Source organism: Suhomyces tanzawaensis (genome assembly GCF_001661415.1).
Source record: "Suhomyces tanzawaensis NRRL Y-17324 unplaced genomic scaffold CANTAscaffold_6, whole genome shotgun sequence".
NCBI classification, from domain to species: Eukaryota; Fungi; Ascomycota; class Pichiomycetes; order Serinales; family Debaryomycetaceae; genus Suhomyces; species Suhomyces tanzawaensis.
In genome coordinates, this window is record NW_017963641.1 from 582,457 (window position 1) to 608,118 (window position 25,662).

Sequence of the window (25,662 nt, forward strand, 5' to 3'; positions counted from 1 at the left end):
ATCATTCAGCGTCAACATCTATCACTGTTACACACCACAAGATTTATCTGCTTTCAACAAGTAGAATCACAGCAAATAATATTTCGCTCTCTGTTATGACACCATGTAAAATATTCAGGTGCCTTATTAAACAAAGCCAGTCCCAGAAATTTCGAGAGGGCTATATTGATCGTATGGTAGTGGTTAATTACAGTTCAATAATTGGAGAGAACTGGAGCTTGAAATGCAAGGGAGTTCTTTATTGCAATCTGAAGGTTTCGTTGTATCTAGCAGAATAATTGTGAAGGTATATCGTGAGTCTTAAAAACTGGAGAGATTTTTCTTTACTTCAGAAGGAAACTGAATTCAAATTAAGCGATATTGCAAACGGGAGGCTACTCTTGTACTGTAATAGAAATAGCTAGGTATAATCTTGGTATAGTGAAGCTAAATTAGTTATTCACTTCTCGAGTAGAGTAGAGAAGAAAAAGTTTGACAAAAGTCAAAAGAGAGGCTTCTTTCCTTGTATTTTTAGGATGCTCTGAATACTTCCTGCTCGTTCTCTGCCTCTTCTACTCCAAAAATCCATACCACAATAGCCGGGAACTTCAAGTGGGTCCCCTCTGACACCATATCCATTCCCCTCTAATTTTCATCTTGTGTACGACTTAATACATATGTCCACTTTGTTCACTAAAAGATATACATCATAAAGAGATGAAAATATGCTAGAATCTACTATGCTGGCTGCTAGTTTGATTATGTTACCCATAACTACTACTAAATAAATGATTTCCCACATCAACTTCAAGTCTCCCCACGACCCCAAATGGGCACGCGATTCTTCACTCACCGCCAAACAGTCACTCATCATCATGATTCGTAACGTCGTCCAGTACCTTAGAAGCAAGGACTTCGTCCGCTTCGGCCCAGACTGGATCTTGGCTGTGGGCTTGATCGTGTACTTCTTCTTCATTGCCGAACATGCCAACCCGTTCAACCGTCAGTTTACCATCAACGACTTGTCGATCTCCCATCCGTTCGCCGAGCACGAACGGGTCACAGGAATCAACTGTCTCTTGATAGGCTCGGTGATACCATCCACTGTCATCACTGTGGTCACCATCTTCAAACGCGGCCGTCACTCCACGCCTCAGCAGTGGCTTCACTTCCTCCAGATCTCGCTCTTGGCGTTGGTGCTCTCGTTCGTGTTGTCGGGCCTCATCACGGATATCCTCAAAAATTGGATCAGCAGACCCCGTCCTGACTTCTTGGCCAGGTGTGGTCCCAAGAAGGGTACTCCTGCCGACACTTTGGTGGATGTGGGCGTATGCACTGCCCCATTGGGATGGGCAGTTTTGACAGATGGGATGCGGTCCACTCCCTCGGGCCATTCTTCCATCAGTTTCGGCAGTCTTCTCTACTTGACGCTCTGGCTCTTGGGCCAGTTTCAGCTCGTATCACCTGCCACGCCCCAGCCTGTCTACAAGAGCTTGTTGTGTGGGCTTCCCGTGCTTTTAGCTACCTACGTGGGGTTGAGCCGCACCCAAGACTACAGACACCATTTCATGGACGTGTTTTTGGGGACCACCTTGGGTTGCACGGTGGCCGTGACGTTGTACAGACGGTACTTCGTGTCGTTGTGGAGCGAGGACTCCAGCAAGGCCAACGACGTCGAGGAGGACTTGTTGCCCCGGTAGCGGTAATGTCGCGGAAATGTCGCAACTACCCTAGACCTCCCTGCTACAGGCCTGTGACGGCTGCTGGGGCCTCCTCGCACTGCTCCCGGCCATTACCCAGTCATGCTACATATTAATCTCGCAATGCATAGAACTCACAAAAATCTCACATCTGTTTCACATCCGCACCAGCTTGGGTGCAAAAAACTCTAGCCCCGTATAAATAGTGCCACCGCCTCCAGGCCAACATCCTAAAGCCACGGCCTCTCTGCCCTCTTCCCACTATGTCGTCCAATGAAGACCTCACCATTCTTCTCACCATGACCTCGACCTACACCATCAGTACATCTCTGTCATCCACGCCTCCGGTGGGCATCACCACCATCACCAGCATCTACACCAAGCAGCTCGTGACCCTGGCCACCCGCACCTCCACCTCCACGCAGTCTCTCCCATCTCCATCACAAAGTACCAGCTATCTGGCAGGGCCTTCTGTGACAGCGTCCACCACGTCAAATTCCACGTCAAACACCATGTCAAACACCACGTCAAATGTGCCATCACCACTTGCCATGCCTGAGCCCAAAAAAGTCTCCAACTCGCTCACACTTGGGCTATCAATTGGCATCCCCGTAGCTATCGTGTCGCTCTTCGTGTTGGTACTGGTGGGGCTTTTTATGTACAAACGAACCAAATCAAGCCTGTTTTCTCCACAAAATGATAAAATGAAATCGGAAAATCCGTACCTCCAGATAGAGTCGTTGAAAAACCACACCACGCTGGAAAGCTCGCTAGACCACAAACCACAGCCCTTGAACTTAGTCCAGGACCCTTCTCGGAGCCTCAAACGCCAGTCAATCATGTACTACGTAAAAGATAGACTCAGTCGCCATTTTAAGGACGACGACTTGGAGTTGGGCTCGCTTCCCAAGGCCGGAATCTCTCCTATGCTCCTCAAGAAATTCAAGCTCCGTGCTCGAGAGAATGGCCTGGAGGGCTATGAAGATACTGGCCCGCTTTCCCGAAGTCACAAGCTCAATTTAGTTTCAATTGTGAGCGAAGAAAAGCCGTCGAAACAGTGCATGGTAAAAAGACCTTACACCAAAAAGCTTGCGGACGAACTCAGTGTGGAGGTGGGTGACTTTGCCGTGTTGCTAGCAGAGTATTCCGACGGATGGTGCCGGGTGCGTCGCGGGGATGTGGAGGGAATGGTGCCCCAAGTATGTTTGACAAGCTTATAATTCGCAGAACGTACATTATTTAGAATACATAATTTGTACAAATTGTAGCACCCAAATGGATGCCACAAAAAACAGGCACGATGGCCCATAGCATATGGAAGGTTGCGAAAATCAATGCGTCTTTTGAGCATTTTGTCAGTATTTCCCATAGAGTATTTCGCTCAATGAGATATCCCAGATGGGTATCTCTAATTGTACACCCTTCGTATCGATTTAACTGTTGCTAATCTCCTTCATTGATCTCTCGTCCTTCAACCTTCTTTTTTGGCACACCTCACTCTCTCACCTTATATGGCTAGTACTGTCTGGAAGAGCCTTCAGGGTGGCCCTGGGAGTAGTAGTTGCCAGATGGAGGAGCACCAGGCTGCTGTGGGTTATATTGGTACTGGTACTGGCCCTGCTTCGAGTTGTCATAACCTCTTAATGCTGCTGCACTCTGGGTGTTGGGGTGTGGATAGTGGCCGTTGCTTCTAGGAATTCCTCCAGATCTGTGCTGCTGTGGCGCTGGTCTTTGATTGGAATATCCGGTGGGTGGAACGCCAGTCACTGAGGGTGGAACTCCCACCGAATTGGGCTGCTGACGGTATTGTTGCGATGGAGGCGCCTGGGAAGAGCCTTGATGCTTCAGAAGAGGAGCCTGTGGCTGCTGCTGGCTACGGTACTGCTGTTGGGGCGGGTACTGTTGCTGCTGCAGTTGGGGTTGGGGTTGATACTGGGCTTGTGGCTGTGGAGGTGCTGGACCACGGGAATACTGCTGTGGTTGCTGCTGGCGAGTCTGTGACTGGGAATACCCAGCCTGGTTCTTTGGCTGTGGAGGGTATCCCCCTTGCTGCTGAGATTGCGAGTAGTTTCCAGAGTGAGGGTATCCTTGCTGAGGTGTGGCCTGGGGTTGCTGTTGGTATCCAGAGAACTGGCCCTGTTTGGCTTGCGATCCACTAAAGTTGGGCTGCTGAGGAGCTCCACTTCTCGACTGTGGAGGCAACGAAGGCATCTGTGCTGGCTTTCCCTGTTGGCCTAGCTTCTTTCTCTCGGGAGACCCAAAGCGAGGCAATTGGTTTTGCGAACTATTGGGCGAAGTAATGTACTTAGGTTTGTGACCAGTTTGCATGGGTGGTAACTGTGGATATGGTGATATCATACTGTCGTTTTTGGGCTCTTCCTCAGAGTAGGGAGACGAATTTGCACTAATCACGTTGCCACTTTCAGAGTGGATAGATAAGTGCTTGCTCTGGGTGCTCTTCTTGGGTGTGGTTGAGCCTTGGGGACCGTCGATGAACTTGGCATCATTTTCTTTGGACCTGTAGCCGTGCAAAGGTGGTGCTGGTGCATCGTCGTCCTCGCTGTCAGAAAATCCACTGAAGCTACTAGGGTTGATTGGCCGGTGGTATGACAGCGATAAAGGATGCTCGTGCTTCTCCACCGTCTTGGAGAATTGCTCGTTGAACTCGTGGTACTGGGTCATCGGAGAGTGCACTGAGGAGTAGCTGCTCGATCTGTCCCCGTATGAAGGCACCTTCAACACAGCACTGCCTACGTTTGATTGGGAAGAGCCGTTCTTGAGCAAGCCGATTTGTCTAGCGTCAACCTTTTCGGACGCATCAGAGTCGTTCTCTGGGTCGCTGAACAAATCGTCATCGTTCTTAGGATACACATTATCCAAAGACATCTGTCTGATATTCATAGGCATATCGTTCTCGTCGAACTCTTCGTGTGAGCCATTCAACAATTGATTTCTATCGGTATGGAACTGGTCTGAAGGAGTCTGGATGGTGGAGTATTTCTGGTAGATATCTGCCAATTGAACCGACTTGTGATGGTTCTTGATTTCCAGAGGGGATAAGGCACCCGATGCTGCAGCCGGAATATTTGAGTTGTCGGACACATTGATACTGGGCACTGTTTGCTCTTTGGGAACTTGGATAGACAAATCGTTGATGTTCTTGGATGATTTCTGGTGACTTCCCGAATATTGGCTGGCGGTTGGCTGGGCCAAGGGCTGGCCCACGGGCTGGGGGTTGTGGGCAGTGGCACGCTGATATGGGTTTGGATTTGGCTTTTGTTGTGCACTGGGGGGAGGAGGCCGTTTGTGAGGACTTGTGCTCTTCTGAACTGGGGGAGGGCGTTGGTGTAATTGTGGTTGAGATGCCGATGCTGATCTTGGAGTTGACATGTCGTTGTTTCTAGGGGAGTGGAGGCCATTGGGCGAGTTAGTGGTGGGACTGCTCAAGGAACTGATTGCACCCACCACGCCTCGCTGACTGCCACAACCCTCGTAACCACGGTCCAACTTGGACTTCATCACTCTCTTGATGTTGGTGGTCCAGGTCTTGACGTCCCAACTCAAATAGTCGGGAGAAGACGAGGTAATTTGGGTGATATCCGACACTTCCAAGTAGTGCACAAACGGCAAAGTAGGCAAACCAAACAACAAGGAGTCGGGGTCGACCCTGTCGGCCTTCAATCTTGTGGGTCTTCCGTAGAGACCAAACGAGTCCAACAAAGGCACCAAGAATCTGATCAAGGTATCAAACCCGGGGACAGACGAGTGCTGCTCTGGCATCAAAAAGATGGAGGTGTTCTGGAAGTCGTCCACGCTCTTCTTGGACACCTTGGTGGAGAGGGAAGGCGACTTGAAGTTGATAAAGGCGTCGAGCTTGAGCATGGTGCTGTGGTCGATCAACGAGTGGGACTGGGGGTAGATGGCGGAGACCGAACTGGCATTGGCCACCACGGCCATTAGTTGCTTCTTCTTCTTGGCCTCGTTCTCGTAGAACAACACCCGGCCAGGTAAGAAGTTCTTCTTCTTGTTCGTGCAAGGCTCGACCACGGCGTAGCACCGCTTCCAGGCCATACCACTGCCGTAACGTATACTGACCCAGTCCTCGTGGTCGAAGCGCTTTTCCGCCAAGATGGTTCTGATGTCCGAGAGCCGTGAGCCTCGTGCCGACAACAAGGCACCCGTGTAGGCCTCCTGCAACGACGAGTACTCGTAGTTGGCCAACCGAAGTGCGGAGTACCAAGTGGTCAAGTCGGTGTAGGACTTGAACTGGAGGATGTATCTGTTCTTGAGGGTGGTAGACACGATGACGACGTTATCCAAGTTCTGCTTGGCGGCCGGCAACGAGCGCATGGCGTTGTAGACCGAGTCTGTAAAGTTGATGTACTTGGGCTTGGACGATGTCTCGAGCAATGCCTCGGGGTTGTGTCTGTACTGGGCCAAGTTGGCGGCGTCCCAGTACGCGAGCTGGTTACCGGTTAAGATTCCGTAGACTTCGTGCCACTCACGGTCGCCCGGCTTGCCGTCACCATTCAAGTCATAGTACAACATGAAGATACCCTCATGGTAGCGTCGGTGGGACTGCGACAGGAGGAGGGTGACGATGGGAATCAACTCGGGTGACAACCCGTCGAGGTTTTCGGGGGGAAACGTCGGCGCTGGCGGCGGCTTGGGCGAGGACGCCAGCTGTTTCTTGGGGGAGGAATCGGACCCAAGACGTTTTATGGCGTTCATTGTGGGCCGGGAGGACGACTGGTGGAGCTGTTGAGGTTCGGGTGCAGACGACGCTGGGATAAAAGAACAGTGCAGTGTTTATGGGGAATAACGTAGATCTCGCCGAAGATGTGATTCCGGATGGGTAGTCACGTGCGCGGCTCACGGGGAGATCCACATTGTCCGTTATTATATATTTCAGATAGGTCTCTTTCAGACGAGCGCACGGTGTTTGGCGATCTGAACTGCCCTATTGTATGCGTGTCAGAGCCGGGCCCACAATGGCCTGTTTGAGGGTTACTGTTCTGGGGCAGTGGTGCCCTGCACACGGACGTCCGTTGCTGGCACAATCCCACCGTGGTGTGCGCAGCAGCCCTATGACATAACGTCTGTCCCGAATCGGTAATGCCTGATTTGGCGTGATCTGGCGATCACTAAGCCTGGGCTATGTGGCATGGCCACTGTGGTCGCGTGCCCCCGCTACAGCGTGCGGCTGGTGTTGGCTATAGTAGTGTGGTGGTCTTCTAGAGTATTGGTAGTGCCGGTGGTGTATTGTGCTGTATTGTGCTGTATTGTTAATTAGTGGTGTATCGTGGTATTGTGGTGCACTCTACGTAGGGCCCTACTGGGCCTGGCTCTTGAGACGTTGCAACAACGCCAAGCCCTGGGCCATCTCCTTCTCGGCAGTTTCGATGTCCTCGTAATTCAACGCCGATACCGCGAACTTGGCGTGTTTCTGGATCTTGGCAATCAGCTCGGTGCGGTCAATGATAGACGATACATCCTGCTTGGTTACCTGGTGGTGGCTGGTGGTATTGCGAGATCCTGGTGCCGGAGGACCACGGCGCACCAGCTCCTGGGGAGCCTCCTCCTTCTTCTCGGGTGGAAACACCTGGATGGAGGACGACTTGTTGATGTGACTCAAGTCGTCGTCGGGGAGGTACTTGGGAGCACCCGGCAACTTGACCTCGGCGTCCTCATCCGGGAGGAAGTGGGGTGCGCTGGGGAGCGACTCGTCGGGGCCGGAGGTGCCAATGTGCTTGGGGGCGGAGGGCAATTGCGGAGCATCGAGATCTTTAGGGGCAGATGGCAATTGCGGAGCATCGAGATCTTTAGGGGCAGAGGGGAGCACAGGAGATGCGTCATCACTGTGAAGGTCCGTGCGTGCTGAGGGAAGCACCAGCGCATCAGACGAGGCGTTGTGAAGGGTTGTAGGAGCAGACGGTAATTCAGGGGCGGTGTCAGGAGTGGGTTCTTCCTTTGCGTCTTCTAGTTGGTCCGATTGGTCGCCCTCACCCACTTCGAGGTCAGCCAACTCTTTGTTGAGCTCGTCTTCGAGCTCGTCGTCGTTTGCGTCCTTGAACTCAACCTCGTCTTTCAATAGCCTCGATAACTGGTACTTTAACACCTTTATCTTCTCCTTGTTGAGAGCTTCAAACTCGGAGCCAGTGGTGGCCTTGCCTCCGCTCAACTTCTCCCAGTCAACCTCGGGGTTCTGGACAAATACATCCAATAAGCTCAAGAACACCAACGTGGCCCGGAACTTGCCCACCAACGCCGCCTTGTTAGTGGTGCGGGAATACTGGGAGATGCCCTCGAGGCACGAGTTGAAGAGCTTGTATGCAAACGACAACACGATGCTGGCGGATATCGCCTTATCGTTCAATGCCTTGTTAACGCCCTCGTCTTCGTTGGAGTTCTTGATAGATTCAGTTTCGTCCAACAACTCAATGGTGAAGCGCTCGACTTCCTTGGACGTGGTGTGGAGCTTATTGGAGAGGATGTGTTCCAACACGTAGATCTTGCAGTAGTAAGACACCACGGCATTGACCGACTGGAGCTCGGTGGCACGAGCAATGTATGGAGCCACCGACTTGTTGGACTTGAGCTCTTCAGGGATAGATGACAACGTAATACTCATTGGGAAGATGTTCGGATGCCAGCACGACCAGGTCCTAAATACGAAACTGGGGGCGATAGATTAGTAGGGATAATTAGTAGGAGTGCGCTCGCCTTCAGTTGGTGATATTTGAAGAGCGTGTAGGGTCAGTGCGGGAGAGGCCCGTGGCACGAGACCTGGAAGACTGGCTATAAGTGCTGGCAACAGCAGGCAGGATGTATGGGTGATTTTCTGGCCGGGTGGTGGTTCAGGCGGCTGGCGTGGGAAAAAGCGGGCTATTTATACTTGCGGTATTAGTGGTGGGCTCAAAGGCTGCAAATTAGCCGCCATAGGGTGCACTGGAAGAGAAGTAAATAGAAACGATAGAGAGCTGGAGTCTATAGTGCTGGTAATGCTGTGGTAGGAAGTCGAATAAGTTTGGATGGATCAGTCTGGGACTATTGGAGGTTTTGGACGTTTTTGGAGATTTTTGACAAAAATAGGCATAGCTTGGAAACTTCTAAATAACGGTACTGAACAAGAGGCAATATCAAACACTCCAAGATAGTATTGACTAATATAGCTGTGTTCAAGTCGAGCACTCTAATGGATATATTACACACTGATCTGACGGCCTGTCAAACGCTTTTCTGAATTATATATATACTGGTCTGACAGTACATCAAGGACTCTTGTGAACTATCAAGTACTCGTATGAACTGTTAGCTATACTCATAGCTTGTGGAGCCAAAGACATCACTCTAATGCAACACCTAAGAGACTGGTCTGATACCAGGCTCTATACGGAATGCACTGATTAAGCTGATCCTCGTGAAGCTCTAATTATAGATGAACTGTTGTGATCCATGCTGAACTTGGATAACTACTCGTGACCAGAGTTTGGCTGATTGTAACAGGCCCAACAGATCCCCCTACCTCTGGCTGACTGCTATAGGGTGATTGCCAGAACTCTGCTGCCAGTGGTTCAAAATATGGAACTAGAATAAGGAAGCACGATTTCAGAAGCATCCCATATTCCTCCCGCATTATGGCTCCGAATACTGCCAGGAGGAAGGACATTCGATCAGATTAGTAGATGTTACCCACTTTGGCTCCTTTAAGTCACGTTGCTGTTCCACCACAGTAGTATGGATGCCCCTCTGATAGTATGTACATGTATTGTGGAGCTATAAATAAGGGTGGGGGTTCGGTTTGTCTTGATACTGACAACGCTACAAGAATAACCAGAGACCCAAGGCTACAAAGAACTGGACCAAGAGCATTACTAAAACTGGAAAAGAACTGGTCCAAACTGTCAGTTACCCAGCAACTGGACCAAGAGTCCCATTCCTGGACCATTACTCGTGCAACTCAGGCATTCTCATGATTTCCCTGTCCTTGTTCTGCGCATCCTCCTGCAACATCTTCAAGATCTTGCTGTCCTTCCACTTGTCAGGCAAAGGAGTCACGTCGAAGTTCTTGGTGGCCCAGTAGTAGATGTCCCAGTCTGCCTCGTCCAACAAGGTGTCGAACTCGTCCAAGTCCTCTTCACTCAACACTCCCAAGTACTTCTTGGCAAACCTCGACAACAACAAGTCGCTCTCCAAGATACCTCTCTTTCTGGACTGGTAGAGCAATCTGGCTCTCTTGACCTCCAAGGTCTCGCCCTCTCGCTTGATGGGCATGATTCTCATCTTGACAGTGTTGTCGATAGGAGGATTTTGGGGCTTTCCGTGGTTGAGAAGCGCTCTCGACGAGGTGCCGAAGCTTCTGGCTCTCACTCTGGACAACATGGTGATGGTGGCTCGGAACGTCGGATGGGTCGTTCTGTGTCCGCACCAGCTTCAGGCTCAAGTCTATGGTGACACCATCACGTGCACCAGTTTCTGACAGCTAACTACAACAACACTGCGAGGAACTCTACCAACAGCACGTTATGGGCAAAGCAGTATCGAAGCTTTCGAAGGACGACCTCAAGGCGCTCAGGCAGGCCACGTACTTCGACAAAAGAGAGCTCCAGCAATGGTACAAAGGGTTCCTTAGAGACTGTCCATCTGGGCAGCTTTCCGAGGAGGACTTCGTCAAGGTGTTCAAGCAGTTCTTTCCGTTTGGTGATCCCGAGGACTACTGCCACCTCCTTTTCCGGGTGTTCGACATGGACGGGTCCAAATACATCGACTTCAAGGAGTTCATCATAGCATTGTCCATCACCAGCCGAGGGTCGGAGGACCAAAAGCTCAACTGGGGCTATCGCATATACGACCACAAGAAAACAGGCTCCATTGCCTACAAGGACATGTTGATCGTGATCACGGCCATCTACAAGATGGTGGGCACCATGGTGGCACTTCCCGACGACGAGAAGACGCCTGAGCGAAGAACAGAGAAGTTTTTCAAGTTGTTGGGCAAGGACAAGGACAGCGACACCATCAACTTGGAGGAGTTCAAGCGGTTGCTGAAGTTGGATCCCTCCATTGTCAATGCATTGAGTTCGTACGAAGGGATGGTGTGAGTTGGGCGAGGTCTTCAAGGACGAGTTCAAGCCATAGCGACACCAATGATGCCTCGGGACTGTGCGAGGGTGAGGAAGTTGACCGTTGGATGCTCTATTTAACTACCCAAACCGACCCACTAGTTGATCATTGTGCTTGCTGACTGGCTAGATTGTGACAGTCGAATATCGCAACGACTCGCAGCGCTGGCGCCCAACCACTATGGTTGCTCCCTACATCCTGACTAGCCATATTACTTGTACACTAGTAGCTATAATAATACATAAGGAATCACATCCAGTGGTAGACCTCGCGCCCCACATTAACCAAACGGTGTGTCAACTAGCCCTCGAGTCAGATTCAAATAAAAATTGATAGGCTCAACAGGCTTGCATCAGACCTGAAAATATGACAGAATATCAGACAGAATATTAGACAGAATATCAGAAAGCATTAACATGACAGGATAACATTAGATAGATGTTTTTCAGACAGGGTTAACATGACAGGATTAAAATTAGACATATTTATTTCAGACAGATCACTTCAGACAGATCACTCAGACAGATTTACCAACTTAAAATTTAACAGATAGCCAGACTTCACATGACAGATCTAACATGGCAGACAAGGTTCAATCTGACAACTCTTAAACAACCAAAAGAAACCTCCGATCGTCAGACAGTTTCAAGTATAATTATGATAATGACAGTCAGTCATGCGACGCTGCCACTTTCGAGACCAAGCCCAAGACACATTCCGAGAGTATTCTTCATTCAAACAGCTAAAAATCCGTCAAAGCACCTCCATATTTCAGATACCATACCCAAGATACAATCTGAGAGTATCGTGATCTTCATTTGAAAAAACACCCTCCACATTTAAATCGTCCCCTACTGCTGGCCCTCTACTGCTTCCAACAAACCATCCAACAACTCGTCCACCTCGTTGATATCAACTCCAGTGCAGATACTTACCACCTTCTTGAATTTAGAGGTCAACTCGCTGTAGTCCAACAAGCTGGTTAATTCTGCCTCCAACTTCTGATTTACTTGTTTGTATGCATTGATTCTGGCGTTCAAAATGGGCACTGGCTGCAACTGGTTGTGGAGCTGGGGGTCGTTTTTCAAGTCATCTATGGGTTCGTCGGCGACCATGCGCTGGAAGAGTGGCTGGATGATGTACTGCTGTTCCTGGAGACCAGAATCGGAGGCCTCTTCGGCGCTTTCCGAGTTCAATTTGTCGTTGATGTTCGAGATCTGGAGCTTTAAGTTGTCCAAGAGCACGAGCTTTTCTGAGATCTTCTTGGTTGTGAATCTGTTGTTGGCAGTCACTATTACTGCGTCGTTGACTGCCTGATTGAGGTTCTTGATTTGCAGTCTCTTGGAATTCAATATGCTCTCGTACTCAAGATTTGTATTTTTGAGAAGGTTCTGGATGCTTTGGAAAATCTTGTTGGAAGACTTGGAGTCTTCGGGTTCCGTGGGCGAAGCGACATGCTCCTCGCTGGGCTTGAACTCGTCCAAGTCTTTGGGGTCTTCAATATCGTCGATGTTTCCGTTGATAGCCAATCTCTGATCCAAGAATTCGGTGCTGGTGGTGATCAACTCGAAAAAGTGCACGTCGTCCTCGTCTTCGTCCGTAGTCTTCTTTCCTGACACCGTCTCCTCAGGACCGACGATATCCTTGACTGCATCAAAATCGATGGGCTTGATGCCTCCATTATTGGCTATGTTCACGTCGGCTTTCAACAATACCAACACCTTGGTGAACCACTTCAACTCGTACTCGGCTGCAAGGTGCAAGCAGGTGTTTCCATTCTCTTCATCCTTGGAATTTATCAATTTTTCAATGAAGTCTTTGAGATGCTTTTCGTTCGACACCACGTATTCGATGATCTTCTTGAAGTAGAACTTGCTGCTGTCGAACTTCTTGGTGGCCTGGAATATCAAGTGATGGAAAATCGTCCATTTCTTATTGTCGAACAACCAGATGTTAGGAAACAACCAGTTGGTGAGAATCTCGTTGAAGTTGCCCTTTTCCAACGAGTTGGTGACTTGGATAGTGGAAACAAGCGGCGATTCTCCGTTCAGGTTGCCTCTGATGGGCGAGGTAATGCCTAGGTCAATGAAGGATGATATTAGGACCGAGGAGGCGAGCGTGGACGCGAAATGGAGCGCAGTCTGGCCCTTTTGGTCCAACGGAATGTCGAGTACCAACTTCGACGACGAAGTGAGCAATGGCTGAAACACTGCAGACACTTCCTTCAAGGTGAGTGCCGAGTTTTTTGCCTCGTCGAGCTTAAACAACTCGCCTAGCTTCAACTTCAAGTCGGTGGCTACCTCCTCGTTGTATTTGGTGATGGGAGGCAACGTGTAGGGGAAGTTGGGATTTTTGGAGCTCAATTTGATGCTCTTGTTACGGCTGGACGCGAACGCCTGGCCGTCATCGTGCGGGTCTGGCGTGCGCTTGGCGTCGTCCTTGACCTTCTGTCTCTTGGTGGGCGAGCCCATCAACGACGGAGACTGGTCGTCGTCGTCATCTTCGTCTTCGTACAACCGTTTAGCGGATCTGGGCGGCAACTTGTCGAAGTCGTGCACGTCTATGAGGAAGAGCTTCTTGACAAAGTCGTAGATGTCGAATTTCAACGCCAAACTGACGGCTTTGTCGTAGGGGATCCACAAGCCTTGGAGCTGCACATTGTCGTGGTTGCGGTAGTCGTTGTACTGGACGTTCCCAGCACCGGAGCCTGCGTATTGCATGTTGCTGAGGATCTCGTTGCGGAAGTAGTTCTCCACCTGGCCCGAGGTGAAGTGGCCCAACCTGATGAGGATCTGGAAGAGCTGGGACACATTGATGTAGGAGTCCTTGACTCGTCTCAAGATGACTAGGCTGGAGGCTCCAGGAGTGTTTCCTGCGCTGTTCTCCTTGGTGATCTGGAGATTCAACGTCAACTGGATCACCCGCTGGCCTGAATATATTGCTGAGTTGATAAGAGACGAACAGGTGGACCCCAAATGGGTTTCGCTCAATCGGTTCTGTATGGAGTTTGTGGTGATGTCTCCAACATTGAGGGGGGACTCCATGTTGGCTGCGCTAGATAGATGTGGAGTGGAGGCAGCGGATGGAGAGTCAAGGAATGGAGATGGGAGCTGGTGGTGGTGAATTTCATATTTCATTCGCATTAATATTCCTAAAACGGAGACGTGTCGCGCACGTGACCGGTCGGAGGTAAGTGGGAAGGAGTAGGAAAGAGTAGCCTACCGCTTGAGGTGGTGGTGATGGGTGGTGGGTGGTGTTGGGACTAGTTGTGGTTTTTCGGGTAGAGTATTATTCTAGTCATTTTTGCTAATGTGTATTTAAATGTGGTAATATTTCCCATTAGTCATAATCAAATACTTGCCAGAAGGCAGCTAGTATCAGAAATTTATATAGAGGAGTGGGGTCAATCGTGGGTATATTGGACTTTAGATTTTAGTGTAGTAAGTTAGCACTAATTAAATTGTCAATCTTCTACTTTTCCGTAGTCATAATCTCCAATTCTTGTCAGAAGGCATCTCATAATGTACATAGAGCGTTGAATAGTGGTGGATGAAGAACTAGGAGTCAAAATTCTGTTTCGGGGTTTAAGTAATTTAATCTGGTATTTTTTGCACCAATTAGAAATAAAGCCGGGTACTATTTCGCCAATTAGTCCATAATTACTTATTATTGTGTGTAAAAGACTTCCAGGCTTACATTATGTGCATCAATGTAGAATTTTTGAGAGTGGGTGGGAGGTGGGCTAATGCTGATTTCCAATTATTCAGTAAATTAATTTGGTACTGAGCATTAATTATATTTCAATCTTGTACCATTTCACCACTTAACCACTTGCTATTGCCAGCAATAGCTCATGCTTCTCATATTCGTACTCGCTATACACATTATCGGACACTAGGCTGCTACTGGAGTCATCAACTAAAACTACATCACATGGATCACGTGAGAAATATCACGTGTATAAGTACTCATCTCGCCATCTCCGCCATACTCCACCACCAACCATGGACTACTCCGGAAGAGTCAACGCCAAGAAAGGTGGCGGTGGTGTGGCCGGCACCGAAGAGACAAATGTTCACACTCGAAGGAGAATCAAAGAGCTTCTCGCCACGCAAGTCTTGGACTTGGAAAACGACCCATATGTGTTCAAGAACCAATTGGGTCTTCTTGAATGCAAATTGTGTCTCACGACCCATGTGAGTGAAGCGTCGTATATCTCCCATTTGGGAGGCAGAAAGCATCAGATGAATCTCGAAAAGAGAAAGGTTTTGGACGAGAAGTTGAACCACAAGCAGTCCAAGAACATCTCGGGACTCTCGATTACAAATACCCCCAAACGGAGCTGGGTCAAGATTGGCAAGCCGTCCTACAAGGTGACCAAGGTGAGGGATCCTGAGACGTTGAGGGTAGGATTGCTAGTCAATGTTAAATATCCCCAGATTGGAGAGTTGGAGCCACGGTTCCGTATCATGTCGTACTACGAGTTGACTTCCAAGAACCAGAACGTTGCCACGTCGTTCATCCACAGGGAGGCATCGAAGGCAGATGTCGAAAAGTGTCAGTATTTGGTGATATCTGGTGAGCCATATGAGAACTTGTGCTTTGTCATTCCAGGAGACAGGGAGATCAGCAAGCCTGACGACATGTTTGAGATGTCCGATACCTATTGGTGGTACTGGGACAAGGATACGAAGGAGTACTTTCTCCAGTTTATGTACGGCGTGAAGTAGGTGAAGTGGTACAATTCAGGATAAAATCCACGGGATCAAACTCGTGACTAAAGCCCTTGTTCCGGTGTTTTCATCAGCATGTGTCTACTTTCAAATGGCTATTTGTGGTTTCGATAAACAGATTGTACTAAGAACTTATGGATTTTGGGAACAATAAACTGATTCAAATGTTATTCCTGCTTATAATTCTGGTTTTATACCTGCAATGACTATTAAAGCTATTTGTTTCCTATGATATTGAAAACATGAGTATTCAGATTTTGTTTCTGAAACAGATTTCCGTTTGTTTAATTATGATCCGTTCCCGATTCACAGAGCTGCTACACAAGAAATACCAAGAGAGCTCTGGCAAGGCCAGGAAGAGATTCCGATAACTCTCCTATAGCAGAACCAGCTTTTCAGCTCAGTTACCTGTTAGCATGGATCAGCATTGAACTATCCTGAGAACAGGATATATAAGGAATCGCATGTAGTACCAGCGATTCGTTTGTACAAGCTACGCAAGAGGTCTCCCCAGCCAAGTCCTTGGGAGCGAACTATAATTCTACTTAAATATTAGACTCGCATTTAATAGAGAGACCGTTTCAGATCGTAGGTTTTCTACAATTTTAGTTCACTAACTGTTTTGCACCGTGACTTTTCACCTCCATAATGTAATATATCAGTGTCATTTTAGTCGTAGGGACAAACAAACTACCAGAAACACAATTTTGAATTAGTAAATTAATACTGATTTCTTCGAAACTGAAACTGAAAGAAAATTGAATTTAATTCAAATCAAAATAATAGGATTAAATTTCTGACAACCGTGGAATTGATCAACAACTAGTATTAAACTGAAAATTGACCGATATTGAAGCGCTTTCAGTTCACATTCTCTGTCGAAATTCAGAATACAATAGATGAAGGATTGAATAAATGCTCCCACACAAAACTTTTCAGGGACACTTGACTTTTGTACCATGAGGTTTAATCAACCGTGCGGATTTTGCACCCACTGAGTAATTCCCCATACAATCTCTTTCTAGCATAGTGTACTAAAACATACAATTTTTATACAGTTCAACGGTGAACAGCTCGTTCATTCTCTGCTTTAAACAGAAGGAACACAGCAGCACCTAAGACATTCACAGCCAAACACCACTAATCAGCGCAGCATTGGTACCCCTTACTACATCGCTAGACGCTTGTCTCTCTTTTCTTTTCGGTGTGTAGCCAATCGGATCCATCGCCAAATCGAAAAGTAACAAACAAAAAAGCCTCTGTGGAAACAGCACATCAGACACGACAAAGAAACCACAAGAAGGACCGGCCCATACCCATACCACCAATATGTGTATTACGCAATTGCTGACTCAGCAGCCCCGTCCTCGGGCTATCAGTTCCTGCACCAAGAAGCTCCACTTCACCACTCCTCCATGACCCACTCCAGCCAGCACAAGTTCCTCCAGCGGTGTGAGCAGGCGTACCTGTTGGTCCAGGGATTTCTAGAAGACACTTTGCCCTGGGGAAAAGTTCCAGAATCACGTCCGGATTATCGTTATGATCCACAGTTAAGATCACATGTCAAGACCAAGATTTCAGACAGTATGGAGAAGTTAGCAGCCTCAATCGACCGTCATGGGTATGTATGCATGCAGAAGGGCAGATAGGACCTTGGGAGCAAGAACGGAGCAAAAGCGACGAAAAATGGGCTTAATAGCCTGCTTTGTGGAGGCTAAGAAAGTGTCCAGCAAGAGTAAATAGACCAGAGAAGCCCGAAAGGGCCCAAAAGTGTCTGTGATGACCACCAAATGGCCACCAGCTGCCTGTTGCAAGAGTCTATCGGATCTCGCTTCTTTATCCCATAAAATAGTCCTGTTGGATCCTCGTCCCATCACCTTCACCACCATCAATGCCGCCACATACTAACGTCTAGCCTCCAGGAAATAGCCATCTCATACAACGGTGGAAAGGACTGCCTCGTGATGCTCATCCTACTCCTTGCCACCATCCATCAAAAGTTCACCAAGCAGCCATCAGCCATTCCCGAAGACTACAAGCTCGACTCGATCTACGTGAACTCAGAGACCCTCTTTCCGCAATTGACCCAGTTCATCCAGGAGTCGACCCAAACCTACCACCTCAACCCGATCATCATCCAGTCGTCGTTGAAAGAAGGCTTCGAAAAGTACTTGAACGAAATCAACACCAATATCAAGACCATAGTGGTGGGAGTCAGGCATCTGGACCCCTACGCAGGCAACCTCAGCTTCGAGCAGACCACAGACCATGACTGGCCCAAGTTCCTCCGCATCCATCCCATTTTGAACTGGAACTACGTGGATATATGGGACTTTCTCATTGGGTGCAACCTACAGTATTGCTCCATGTACGATGAGGGATACACCAGCTTGGGAGGCGTGAAAAACACGGTTCCCAACCCATTCTTGAAGGATGGAGACCGTTACCTTCCTGCGTATCGGTTAACCGAGGATGCTGATGCCCGAGAGAGGTTGGGCAGAATAAAGAAGTAGATAGAGGATAGTTGGAGAGAATAGAGAGAATGGGAATGGCTGAGAATAATGGAATGGGAATGACTGAGGAAAAATACGATGAAGGAGTTAGCTGAGAATATGATAGGAAGCATATGAAGGGGAAATGATGGAGTGGCTGAATTACAAGATACTGGAGCATATTAACAATTGTTCAGTCTTTCATTACTCCCAGCTTACACTTGGCTGTTAACCCAACAATGGAAATAGGTAAGGCTTGACCCCCGGACCTACTTCAATAATTTTATTAACCACGCCATTTCCAGACTCACGACCACCCTGAGTGAATGCCGACAGTAGCAGGCAAGCTTTTCTTACAACAAGAGCGCATAAAGCCTGGAAGTCTGTCAAAATGACCCTTGAGACTGGGACAATTAGCATTATTGGCATATTTAATACTTTTGGAGCTGATGAAGCCACTGATCGTGGCCCTGAAATTACTACTACACAGCTCTGAGCGAGTATTTGTTATATTGCTAGATTATACATTTCATTTAGATATGAATTACGGCACCACGCCTGAAAAACACTAGGTTCAATTACATACTGGATTCGTTTAGTAGCACGTATATAGCAAACAGTGAACACTAGCCTGATTTATGAGATTGAACGACCGTACGCCCTTTCGCAGTAAATCGTTTTAGAGTATAGACTAGTCTATAGCATAAAGGCAGGATTCCAGCCGATTTTAGCTCGTTTGAATCGGTGGTAAACTAATTGGGGCACGGAATTCGAAGTTGGAAAGTGTAGATAGACCAAGAACCGTTTCGTGGTCCAGTACTCCTTGAAAGAACAACGCAGGTGTGGCATTTCTGAGGGATACTAAGTGGTAAGTGAGCTCAGTCTTTATGACAATTTCAGTGTAGTCTAGTTCAGCCTTCGTGGAAGATTTGATGTGCTAGCCTGGCTCTTCTTTGGCCAAAGATGATGAGCTTGCCTCATAATATCTAGCTCACACTACCTCTTCTCTGGCCAGACTTATTTGTGTTGGCACTGTTCACCAAAACCATCTTGAAGTAATCGTCCGAAAGCGGTCCCACGCCGATCTTGCCCAAGGCCCTTTCAGCACTGGTGTGGCCCACCGAAATAGGTACATCTGCAGACTTGCCTTGCAGTTGCAACTCCAAACTTTTCAATTTCATGATGAGCTCCACCTCCTTGCGATTGTTCTCGTCGATCATGTTCTGCAAGTACTGAAGATACTCCACGGACTTAGTAAGGATTTGGCCCTTGTTGGGCTTGCCGTCTTTAGTACCTGAGTTCTTCACAGCAGCAGCTATTTCTGCTTCTTCAGATTTGTCATCCTTCGCCCTGCTGATTTCAGCAGCCGAGTCCTGGAAGAACTCGGCTGGTATCAACGTGAGAAGCTCCTGGATCTTGTCGTTGATGTTGTCTCTACGTTTTCTCTCGTTGCCCTGGCCATCGTCGTCATCGTCTTCGTTATCACTGCCGTGGTTGGACTTGATTGCCATCACCGAGTTCTTGCGGGACTGGGGTTTGGTTACACCTCCAAATGACCCACCACCACCGCCCTGGAACGACTGGGACAATTGTTTCTTGATATCAAGCGATTTGCTTAGGAGATTATCGACATTTTCGTTCTTGACGTTGATGCTGGGGATATGAAGTGACTGTTGCTTGGTGAGCTCGTTTGGTGGTGGGGACACCGAGTCTGAACCCGATAAGGTCTCTGATTCTGATTTGATGTACGATTCTCTGAAGCCAGCAAAATCGGACATTGTGAGGTCAGTTTTTAGTGGGAAGAAATGTAAATTGGACTAATTTAAAGAACGTATTGCAGTGGTGGTACGGAGATTGGAGTGATATGCGATTGTGGGAATCTGCGGGTGCTATTGGACAAATAGTGGGTAGTTGCAGAAGCCCAAATTGTTTGATTATTATGGTGGGAGGGAGGGTGCAGGACACGACCGGTTACGTAATCGCACAAGCCAAATAGATGTTGGGGGACCCTGTCACTTTTGTGAGGTTTATGGGAAAAGAGCCTAGTATTCTCGAATTGGGTATATATGCAAAAGATAGGTAGTGAAATTCGGGATATTTTAGCTGAAAAGTAGTTTCTATGAGCAGTTATAGACATTTAAAAAGGCGGTCACATTCTGAACTGATGCTTCTGGAAAGATTTTTTTCACCAAAATGTAAGAACAGGAGAAATATAACTAAATTCTACTGGTAATCCTTCATTGTTAGTTGCTATATATCTCTACTATCTTCCTCTGATATTCATTCCATTTTATTGAGAAAGAGTTTGATCTTGTGAACTGAGACATCTGGATAGATTCTCTGCAGTAGTACAGATATATTGTTGGAATTTTTAATTGCCAGTATCTTCTCTTCTATTTGGTATATACTATATTCTTCCAGCCAAGGATCATGTACTTAGACTATGATGAGAATGTACAACCAAAGAAACGAGAAATTAGATTGCAATGAGGAGAACCACAAATTACGCTTCTTTTTTGATTGAAGTTGTTTTGTGCTTAATTCATCCTCTTTGCCAGAACTCGGATACTACCTCTGGCAATTGGTGTTTATAGACCATCATTGCAGTTAAATCATATCTATCAAGGTGTACCCTTTCTGGGCCTTCGAAATCGACAAGCGTAATAGTATTAATTAATTATTATGTACAGGCGGTCGTGAGTAGTAGGCAGGAAATATATCTCCCTTTAAGATAACCACGTTATCTTCCCCGTATAGCGCGAAGAGGATAATCAATGAAGACTGGATTTCCTCTAAAACCAGTCACTAGTTGGAGTCATGTTCTGGTGCTCAATGGAAAGATTTAAAGATGTCCATAGTTAAGTACTTCATTTAATTCCTTTTCTAGTGATTCAGCAAAGAAACATCATCATGAATACTTAGTTTTTATGTGTGTTTGATTTGACTCAGCATTACAAAAGGAAGATGGTTTCAAAGAAACCCTGTCTATAATATCCTTGAGTATGACATTAATCCAGAAACTCTTGTTAATTTTGTCCCTCAAATAGTATGCAAAAACGAAAACAAATCAGTAGGCAGGTGTGGTATTGGCAGTTTCGCAGAAGTATATTCTAGCGTCCCAACGATTCGGCCAAACGACGCAACTTTCTCTCCAAGCCCTTTACCCTCTTGTCGTCTTCGTTGGACCAAATCGGCAAACCTGTGGTCTTGTTCACGTCCAACTTACCCATCTTCAAGTTGTGGTAGTCGATGATGATCTGCTTCAAGATGTTGAAAGTCACGAAATCGCCTTTGAAGCCGTTGTTCTTCATCTCCATGAACGCCATTTCAATGTTGTACAAGTTAGACTTTCCGTGGTAGATCCAGAGAACTCGCAACACCTCGTTATAAGTATCTTGGTTGCAGGCCACTGTGTAGAGCCCCACGTCCTTCTTGAGGAGGTTGAACAAGCTGTAGGCCAACTGACCATCGTGAAATTTGAAGGCACATGTCTTGATCATCTGGTTGACCAAGATGGGCAAGGTGATGACGTTCAACTTGGGACGCGACAGCTCATTGTGAACCTCCTGACGAATTAAATCCACATACTCCTGGTGCTGCAGCGAGAACTCGGTGGCATCCTTGAGCAACTGGTTCAAGTATAAAGACTCGTGATTTTCTTCCGTTTCCACTGCTTGCATCCACAGATCCACAATCTGGCCAAAGTACTCTGCCACCTGGGCCAGGGTGGTTAAGCCCTCAATATGCTCGATTGTGGGGCGTAAAGCATCCCTGGTCTTAGAGAACATCTCGTTTTTCAACCGGGTAGACACCTTGGAAAACTCTGTCTGCTGCTTGGTGTGCACAATTCGGTCCAACTTGTGCTTGGTGGAGTGCACCGAGTCCCGGATGTTCCACATGATCTTGTCCTTTGCGTTTTGGTCCTCCTGGGCCGGTTTCATGTACGACTCGAAGATGTTCTGGAAGAGCTGTTTCTCTTCCTCGATGGTCTTGCGCTCTTCCTTGGTGTTCTTGTCGATTCCAAGGAAGTCGAGGTCGAAGTGCGTCTCGTTAGACTCCTCCACAGGTGCAGCCTCGACGTCTTGGAGATCAAGCGTCTCGATGATTCCCTTGAATCCGGTATTTTGCTCATATTCCTGGTTGATGAAGTCGTTGAGGAGATCGAATTCGCTGGACTGGCTTTGATCCTTGGTTGCCTCGTCTTTGGTATCTTTGGTGGCATCTTTGGTGGCATCCTCCTTTGTTTCTGCGTCCTTTTTCACATCCTGAAAGAGTAGTTCGAGGTCCTTGTTGAACTGGTCTTTGAGCTCGCTTTCTTTGCTCGTTATATCGGAATAGCTTCTTAGTAAAGGTCTTGAGACCCGCATGAGGGCACCTGGCCGCAAGAATGGCCTCTTGAGGGCACAGCTTCCGATTCGTAGCATCTGGTAATGGAGTGAACTGAGCCAAAACTGGCAAAATTTGTATATCATATTCCTGCACACAGACGGGATGCTCTTTGCCAGTAGTAAATTCATAGATTATCATGATTGTACCAAGAAATCAGTATGCACGCTGGACAAGAGTGTGTATTTGGCAATTTCAGCACATTTGGGAGCAAATTGAAATATTATCCCTCAAGTTTCTGTAAATTTAAAAATGAAATCTTGTGTGCTGTTGCAGCTAACTTCAATGGGTTCCCAAAGAAAACTGCGCAACATGATCCGTCAGTAAAGCGACAAATACTGGCTGGAGCCAGATGCAACATTGGTGAAATTTGGGCGAAACAGGAGCAAGATTGAGGTATAAACTTCCGAAATCCAGAAGACTTTATGTGAATAAATTGTGGGCAACATCAACAATAAAGTTACACTGCCTGGAATGGCGTCGAGCGGGGTTGCAGCATCTCGAAGGTCGACAGTAGAGATTACATAATTTTTTCTTTCTTACCATGTGCTAGTATGTAGAAACAATATTTAGCCAAAAGTTGAGTCTTTGAAATTGTCATTGGGGCATGCCATGTATAGGAAGGCACTAGAAACCGCTTTTGAGTAGTCGTTGAATTCTATTTCTATGAGTGGATGGTAAGGTGGACAAGCTGTTTATTGCTCTTTGAATTCACTGATGCCCAGCACCTCATAAATATTATACACACCCATACGAATCAACTTACTATTTGCGTACTCAGTGTCTGTGTGCTCTATTACTATACACTAATATTACAGTGAGATCACTGGGATTTGGTATCCGAATCTAGGCGGAGGCCGTTTCTGGCAGTCCCTGTTCTTCAGGACTGTGAGGACGGACGGAGACTTGTCCACCAGATTCTGCACTATTTGATTCCTGCTCTTGGTTGTTCCCTACTAAACCGTCGGATTGACTAGTTACTTCCGTCAAGCTCGCCTGTTCTGTAGTTCGATTGACCACCTCATATTCCCTGTACTCTTCATCAACCAACGTCAACAGCAAGTTTGGATCCTCGGCAGACCCCCGGATGCTATCGAAGTCTTTGTGAGGAATATCCCAGCTCTTTCCAAGCCTGCTAGCAAGATAACTGGCCACATCGTCACAGTATCCAAGTAGACTGACGTCAAAGTTGCAGTGGTCAATAGGGTCCTTGTTAATCAAGATCTGAGGAACATGCTCAGGAATCTTATCTACTATATCTGCCACGGGCGCAACTTTAAGCGAGGTTCCCACGCTGATTAGTAAATCGCACTCTGACAAGTCCCGACGGATCAGATCGTGGAAGGTTTCTGGCAAGGGCTCGCCGAAAAAGGTGATATCCGGCTTTAATACCCCATAGCTATCGGGCACAAACGAATCCTCATCATTCTTCATGAGCTTTTTTCTCATCTTGGCACACTTGGGACAGTACGGTATTTCTCTATTCTTGATGTCTTCAAATATTTCTTCACCCTTGACGTGGTATTTACAAGTTACGCAAGTAGCTGTTGCGAACGACCCGTGACATTGAATCAATTTCTCCGGTGAGATACCAGCATAACTCTCCAAGTTATCTATATTCTGAGTGTAATTTCTCAAAAGTTTACCCTTTGATTGGATCACCTGGATAAACGAGTGGAGGGGACTGAATATTTTCTCTGGTGGTAATATCATGTGGGCAATGGAGTAGAACAAGCTCGGGTCAGTTAAGAAAATCTCCAAGTCGAAAACTTCCTGTGGGTCTGAAAGGCCCAAATGCTGCACTTGAGAGTAAAAACCTTTGGAGGAACGGAAATCGGGAATCCCCAAACTGGTAGAAATACCTGCGCCAGTAATAACCAAGATCTTTTGCGCTTTGTTGATTTGTTCCAATGCGTCGTCGATGGTTTTCACGGTGTCGAGCCTGGTTCTGATCGATCTTACTTTGACCATAGCGTAATTGAGGTACTTGATGAGCACCATGATGTTGCTGTTATCAGGCTTGGGGAGGTGACGAGGCACGAAGCCAAGTTGGACGATTAGTCTGACTATGTCCTCGCTCGAGGCTGCTGTAGGCAAGTATTTCTCGAGGAATTTCATGTTCCCGTGTTGTTTCAAGTACTTTCGAGTCTCGATGATCGTTTGCGGGGGAATCTGGTCGAAGTCCGATATAGATATGTGCTCGAGGTCCGAGCCCGAGTCCAAGGCATCGGCATCCGAGTCGCCAGCGTCCTCTGCGCTGTGTGGATGGTGTGGCTCGCTGGGATCGTCCAGGTTGTCTTCGTCACCCTCGCTATCCTTGGTGGCACTTATAGGGGCCAAATGCGACGGCAAAGAAAGGGCCTCGTCAGATAGATCCGACCCGTAGTCCTCGGCCTCGATGTTTCTTGTACTTTCATCTGACGACGCGTTCCCGCCGCCCGTCTGATCATCGTCACTATCCATCAAGTTGTTGGTGGTGCCAAAGCCTCGAGTGAACTTGGGCACCAGCGAATCCGTCTTCTGGCGCTTCACCACCGTGCCTTCGTCATCCGAGTCTATCAACACGATGTTGTTGTCTTTCATGGAGAGGTTGGAGGTGCCAGTGGTGACCCTTATGGGTGTTGATATTGCCGTGCGGGTGCACGTGACCTCCAGGTGCCAGAGGAGCTAGACAAAGTAGACTAGCTGGAGGGCTATTTGGGGGCCTTTGGACGTGGTCCAGTGGGTCAGAGGCGATCAGCTGAGTGCTAGAGCGTTTTTGTAGTGTGGGTGTTTCTTGACAGAAAATGAGCAGTAATGGTAAAGTACTCTACCGGGAGGGAGCCTTCGCTGCCAGCCAGTGCTAAGCCTGCTAAGTACCAGCAAGAGCGCCGAACTCAGCACCAAGAGGGTCTTATAAGATGGGAGATGCAAATGGCCAACAAATTGGGTGAATCAGACTATATCCCCTGAACAGTGTGCCCTTAGTTGTTCCACTACTTGGTGGCATGAAAGTGAAAAAAGAGTATTGTAGGTAGAAAGAGTGGTGGTGGTCAGTGGCGTGAATGGAATAGGGGCTGATACAGCAGCTGATACAGCAGCTGACGAGAAGGAAAGTTAGCATGACCAGGACCTGAAAGAGAGTTTCTGTTGTTGGTGTAAGTAACTCGTTGGCTGCAAATTGATTAGATTTATGAATGCGAAGAGTCAATGTTGAGTGTTAGTATAGCATAGGGAAGAGTAGATTAGAGGAGAGAGAAGTGTGAGAAG

At 47.6% G+C, this 25,662-nt stretch overlaps 12 protein-coding genes across 12 annotated transcripts; 5 read left to right on the forward strand and 7 right to left on the reverse strand.

Moving 5' to 3' along the window:
- Positions 1 to 875: 875 nt before the first annotated feature.
- DPP2 (phosphatidate phosphatase) lies at positions 876 to 1,673 on the forward strand (the record flags this gene model as incomplete). Its single annotated transcript, XM_020208595.1, has 1 exon — positions 876 to 1,673. A coding segment is annotated over one exon (798 nt), but the record flags the coding sequence as incomplete, so codon positions are not given.
- A 269-nt stretch (positions 1,674 to 1,942) lies between these two features.
- Positions 1,943 to 2,899, forward strand: FUS1 (Fus1p; the record flags this gene model as incomplete). Its single annotated transcript, XM_020206916.1, has 1 exon — positions 1,943 to 2,899. The coding sequence occupies one exon, from the start codon at positions 1,943 to 1,945 to the stop codon at positions 2,897 to 2,899; it is 957 nt and encodes a 318-aa protein (XP_020063061.1).
- A 373-nt stretch (positions 2,900 to 3,272) lies between these two features.
- On the reverse strand, positions 3,273 to 6,320 carry CANTADRAFT_34775 (uncharacterized protein; the record flags this gene model as incomplete). The annotated part of the gene is made up of 2 exons (XM_020208605.1): positions 3,273 to 4,883; positions 5,010 to 6,320. Coding segments are annotated over 2 exons (2,922 nt in total), but the record flags the coding sequence as incomplete, so codon positions are not given.
- A 691-nt stretch (positions 6,321 to 7,011) lies between these two features.
- CANTADRAFT_91386 (uncharacterized protein) lies at positions 7,012 to 8,310 on the reverse strand (the record flags this gene model as incomplete). The annotated part of the gene is made up of 1 exon (XM_020211816.1): positions 7,012 to 8,310. One exon carries the CDS (start codon positions 8,308 to 8,310, stop codon positions 7,012 to 7,014), a length of 1,299 nt encoding a protein of 432 aa, XP_020063063.1.
- A 1,316-nt stretch (positions 8,311 to 9,626) lies between these two features.
- CANTADRAFT_54650 (succinate dehydrogenase assembly factor) lies at positions 9,627 to 10,061 on the reverse strand (the record flags this gene model as incomplete). Its single annotated transcript, XM_020210352.1, has 1 exon — positions 9,627 to 10,061. The coding sequence occupies one exon, from the start codon at positions 10,059 to 10,061 to the stop codon at positions 9,627 to 9,629; it is 435 nt and encodes a 144-aa protein (XP_020063064.1).
- Positions 10,062 to 10,204: 143 nt separating this feature from the next.
- CANTADRAFT_54307 (frequenin) lies at positions 10,205 to 10,780 on the forward strand (the record flags this gene model as incomplete). The annotated part of the gene is made up of 1 exon (XM_020210311.1): positions 10,205 to 10,780. The coding sequence occupies one exon, from the start codon at positions 10,205 to 10,207 to the stop codon at positions 10,778 to 10,780; it is 576 nt and encodes a 191-aa protein (XP_020063065.1).
- Positions 10,781 to 11,653: 873 nt separating this feature from the next.
- Positions 11,654 to 13,846, reverse strand: SWI6 (transcriptional regulator; the record flags this gene model as incomplete). The annotated part of the gene is made up of 1 exon (XM_020211112.1): positions 11,654 to 13,846. The coding sequence occupies one exon, from the start codon at positions 13,844 to 13,846 to the stop codon at positions 11,654 to 11,656; it is 2,193 nt and encodes a 730-aa protein (XP_020063066.1).
- A 768-nt stretch (positions 13,847 to 14,614) lies between these two features.
- Positions 14,615 to 15,644, forward strand: CANTADRAFT_26926 (uncharacterized protein). Its single transcript, XM_020207933.1, has one exon. It carries the CDS (start codon positions 14,807 to 14,809, stop codon positions 15,530 to 15,532), a length of 726 nt encoding a protein of 241 aa, XP_020063067.1. The 5' UTR covers positions 14,615 to 14,806; the 3' UTR covers positions 15,533 to 15,644.
- A 1,306-nt stretch (positions 15,645 to 16,950) lies between these two features.
- On the forward strand, positions 16,951 to 18,048 carry FAD1 (FMN adenylyltransferase; the record flags this gene model as incomplete). Its single annotated transcript, XM_020210338.1, has 2 exons — positions 16,951 to 17,156; positions 17,451 to 18,048. 2 exons carry the CDS (start codon positions 16,951 to 16,953, stop codon positions 18,046 to 18,048), a joined length of 804 nt encoding a protein of 267 aa, XP_020063068.1.
- Positions 18,049 to 19,013: 965 nt separating this feature from the next.
- Positions 19,014 to 19,805, reverse strand: RTG1 (Rtg1p; the record flags this gene model as incomplete). The annotated part of the gene is made up of 1 exon (XM_020210305.1): positions 19,014 to 19,805. The coding sequence occupies one exon, from the start codon at positions 19,803 to 19,805 to the stop codon at positions 19,014 to 19,016; it is 792 nt and encodes a 263-aa protein (XP_020063069.1).
- A 1,332-nt stretch (positions 19,806 to 21,137) lies between these two features.
- Positions 21,138 to 22,394, reverse strand: CANTADRAFT_7422 (uncharacterized protein; the record flags this gene model as incomplete). The annotated part of the gene is made up of 1 exon (XM_020211113.1): positions 21,138 to 22,394. One exon carries the CDS (start codon positions 22,392 to 22,394, stop codon positions 21,138 to 21,140), a length of 1,257 nt encoding a protein of 418 aa, XP_020063070.1.
- Positions 22,395 to 23,259: 865 nt separating this feature from the next.
- Positions 23,260 to 24,876, reverse strand: HST1 (histone deacetylase; the record flags this gene model as incomplete). The annotated part of the gene is made up of 1 exon (XM_020210390.1): positions 23,260 to 24,876. The coding sequence occupies one exon, from the start codon at positions 24,874 to 24,876 to the stop codon at positions 23,260 to 23,262; it is 1,617 nt and encodes a 538-aa protein (XP_020063071.1).
- Between the last annotated feature and the right edge of the window lie 786 nt (positions 24,877 to 25,662).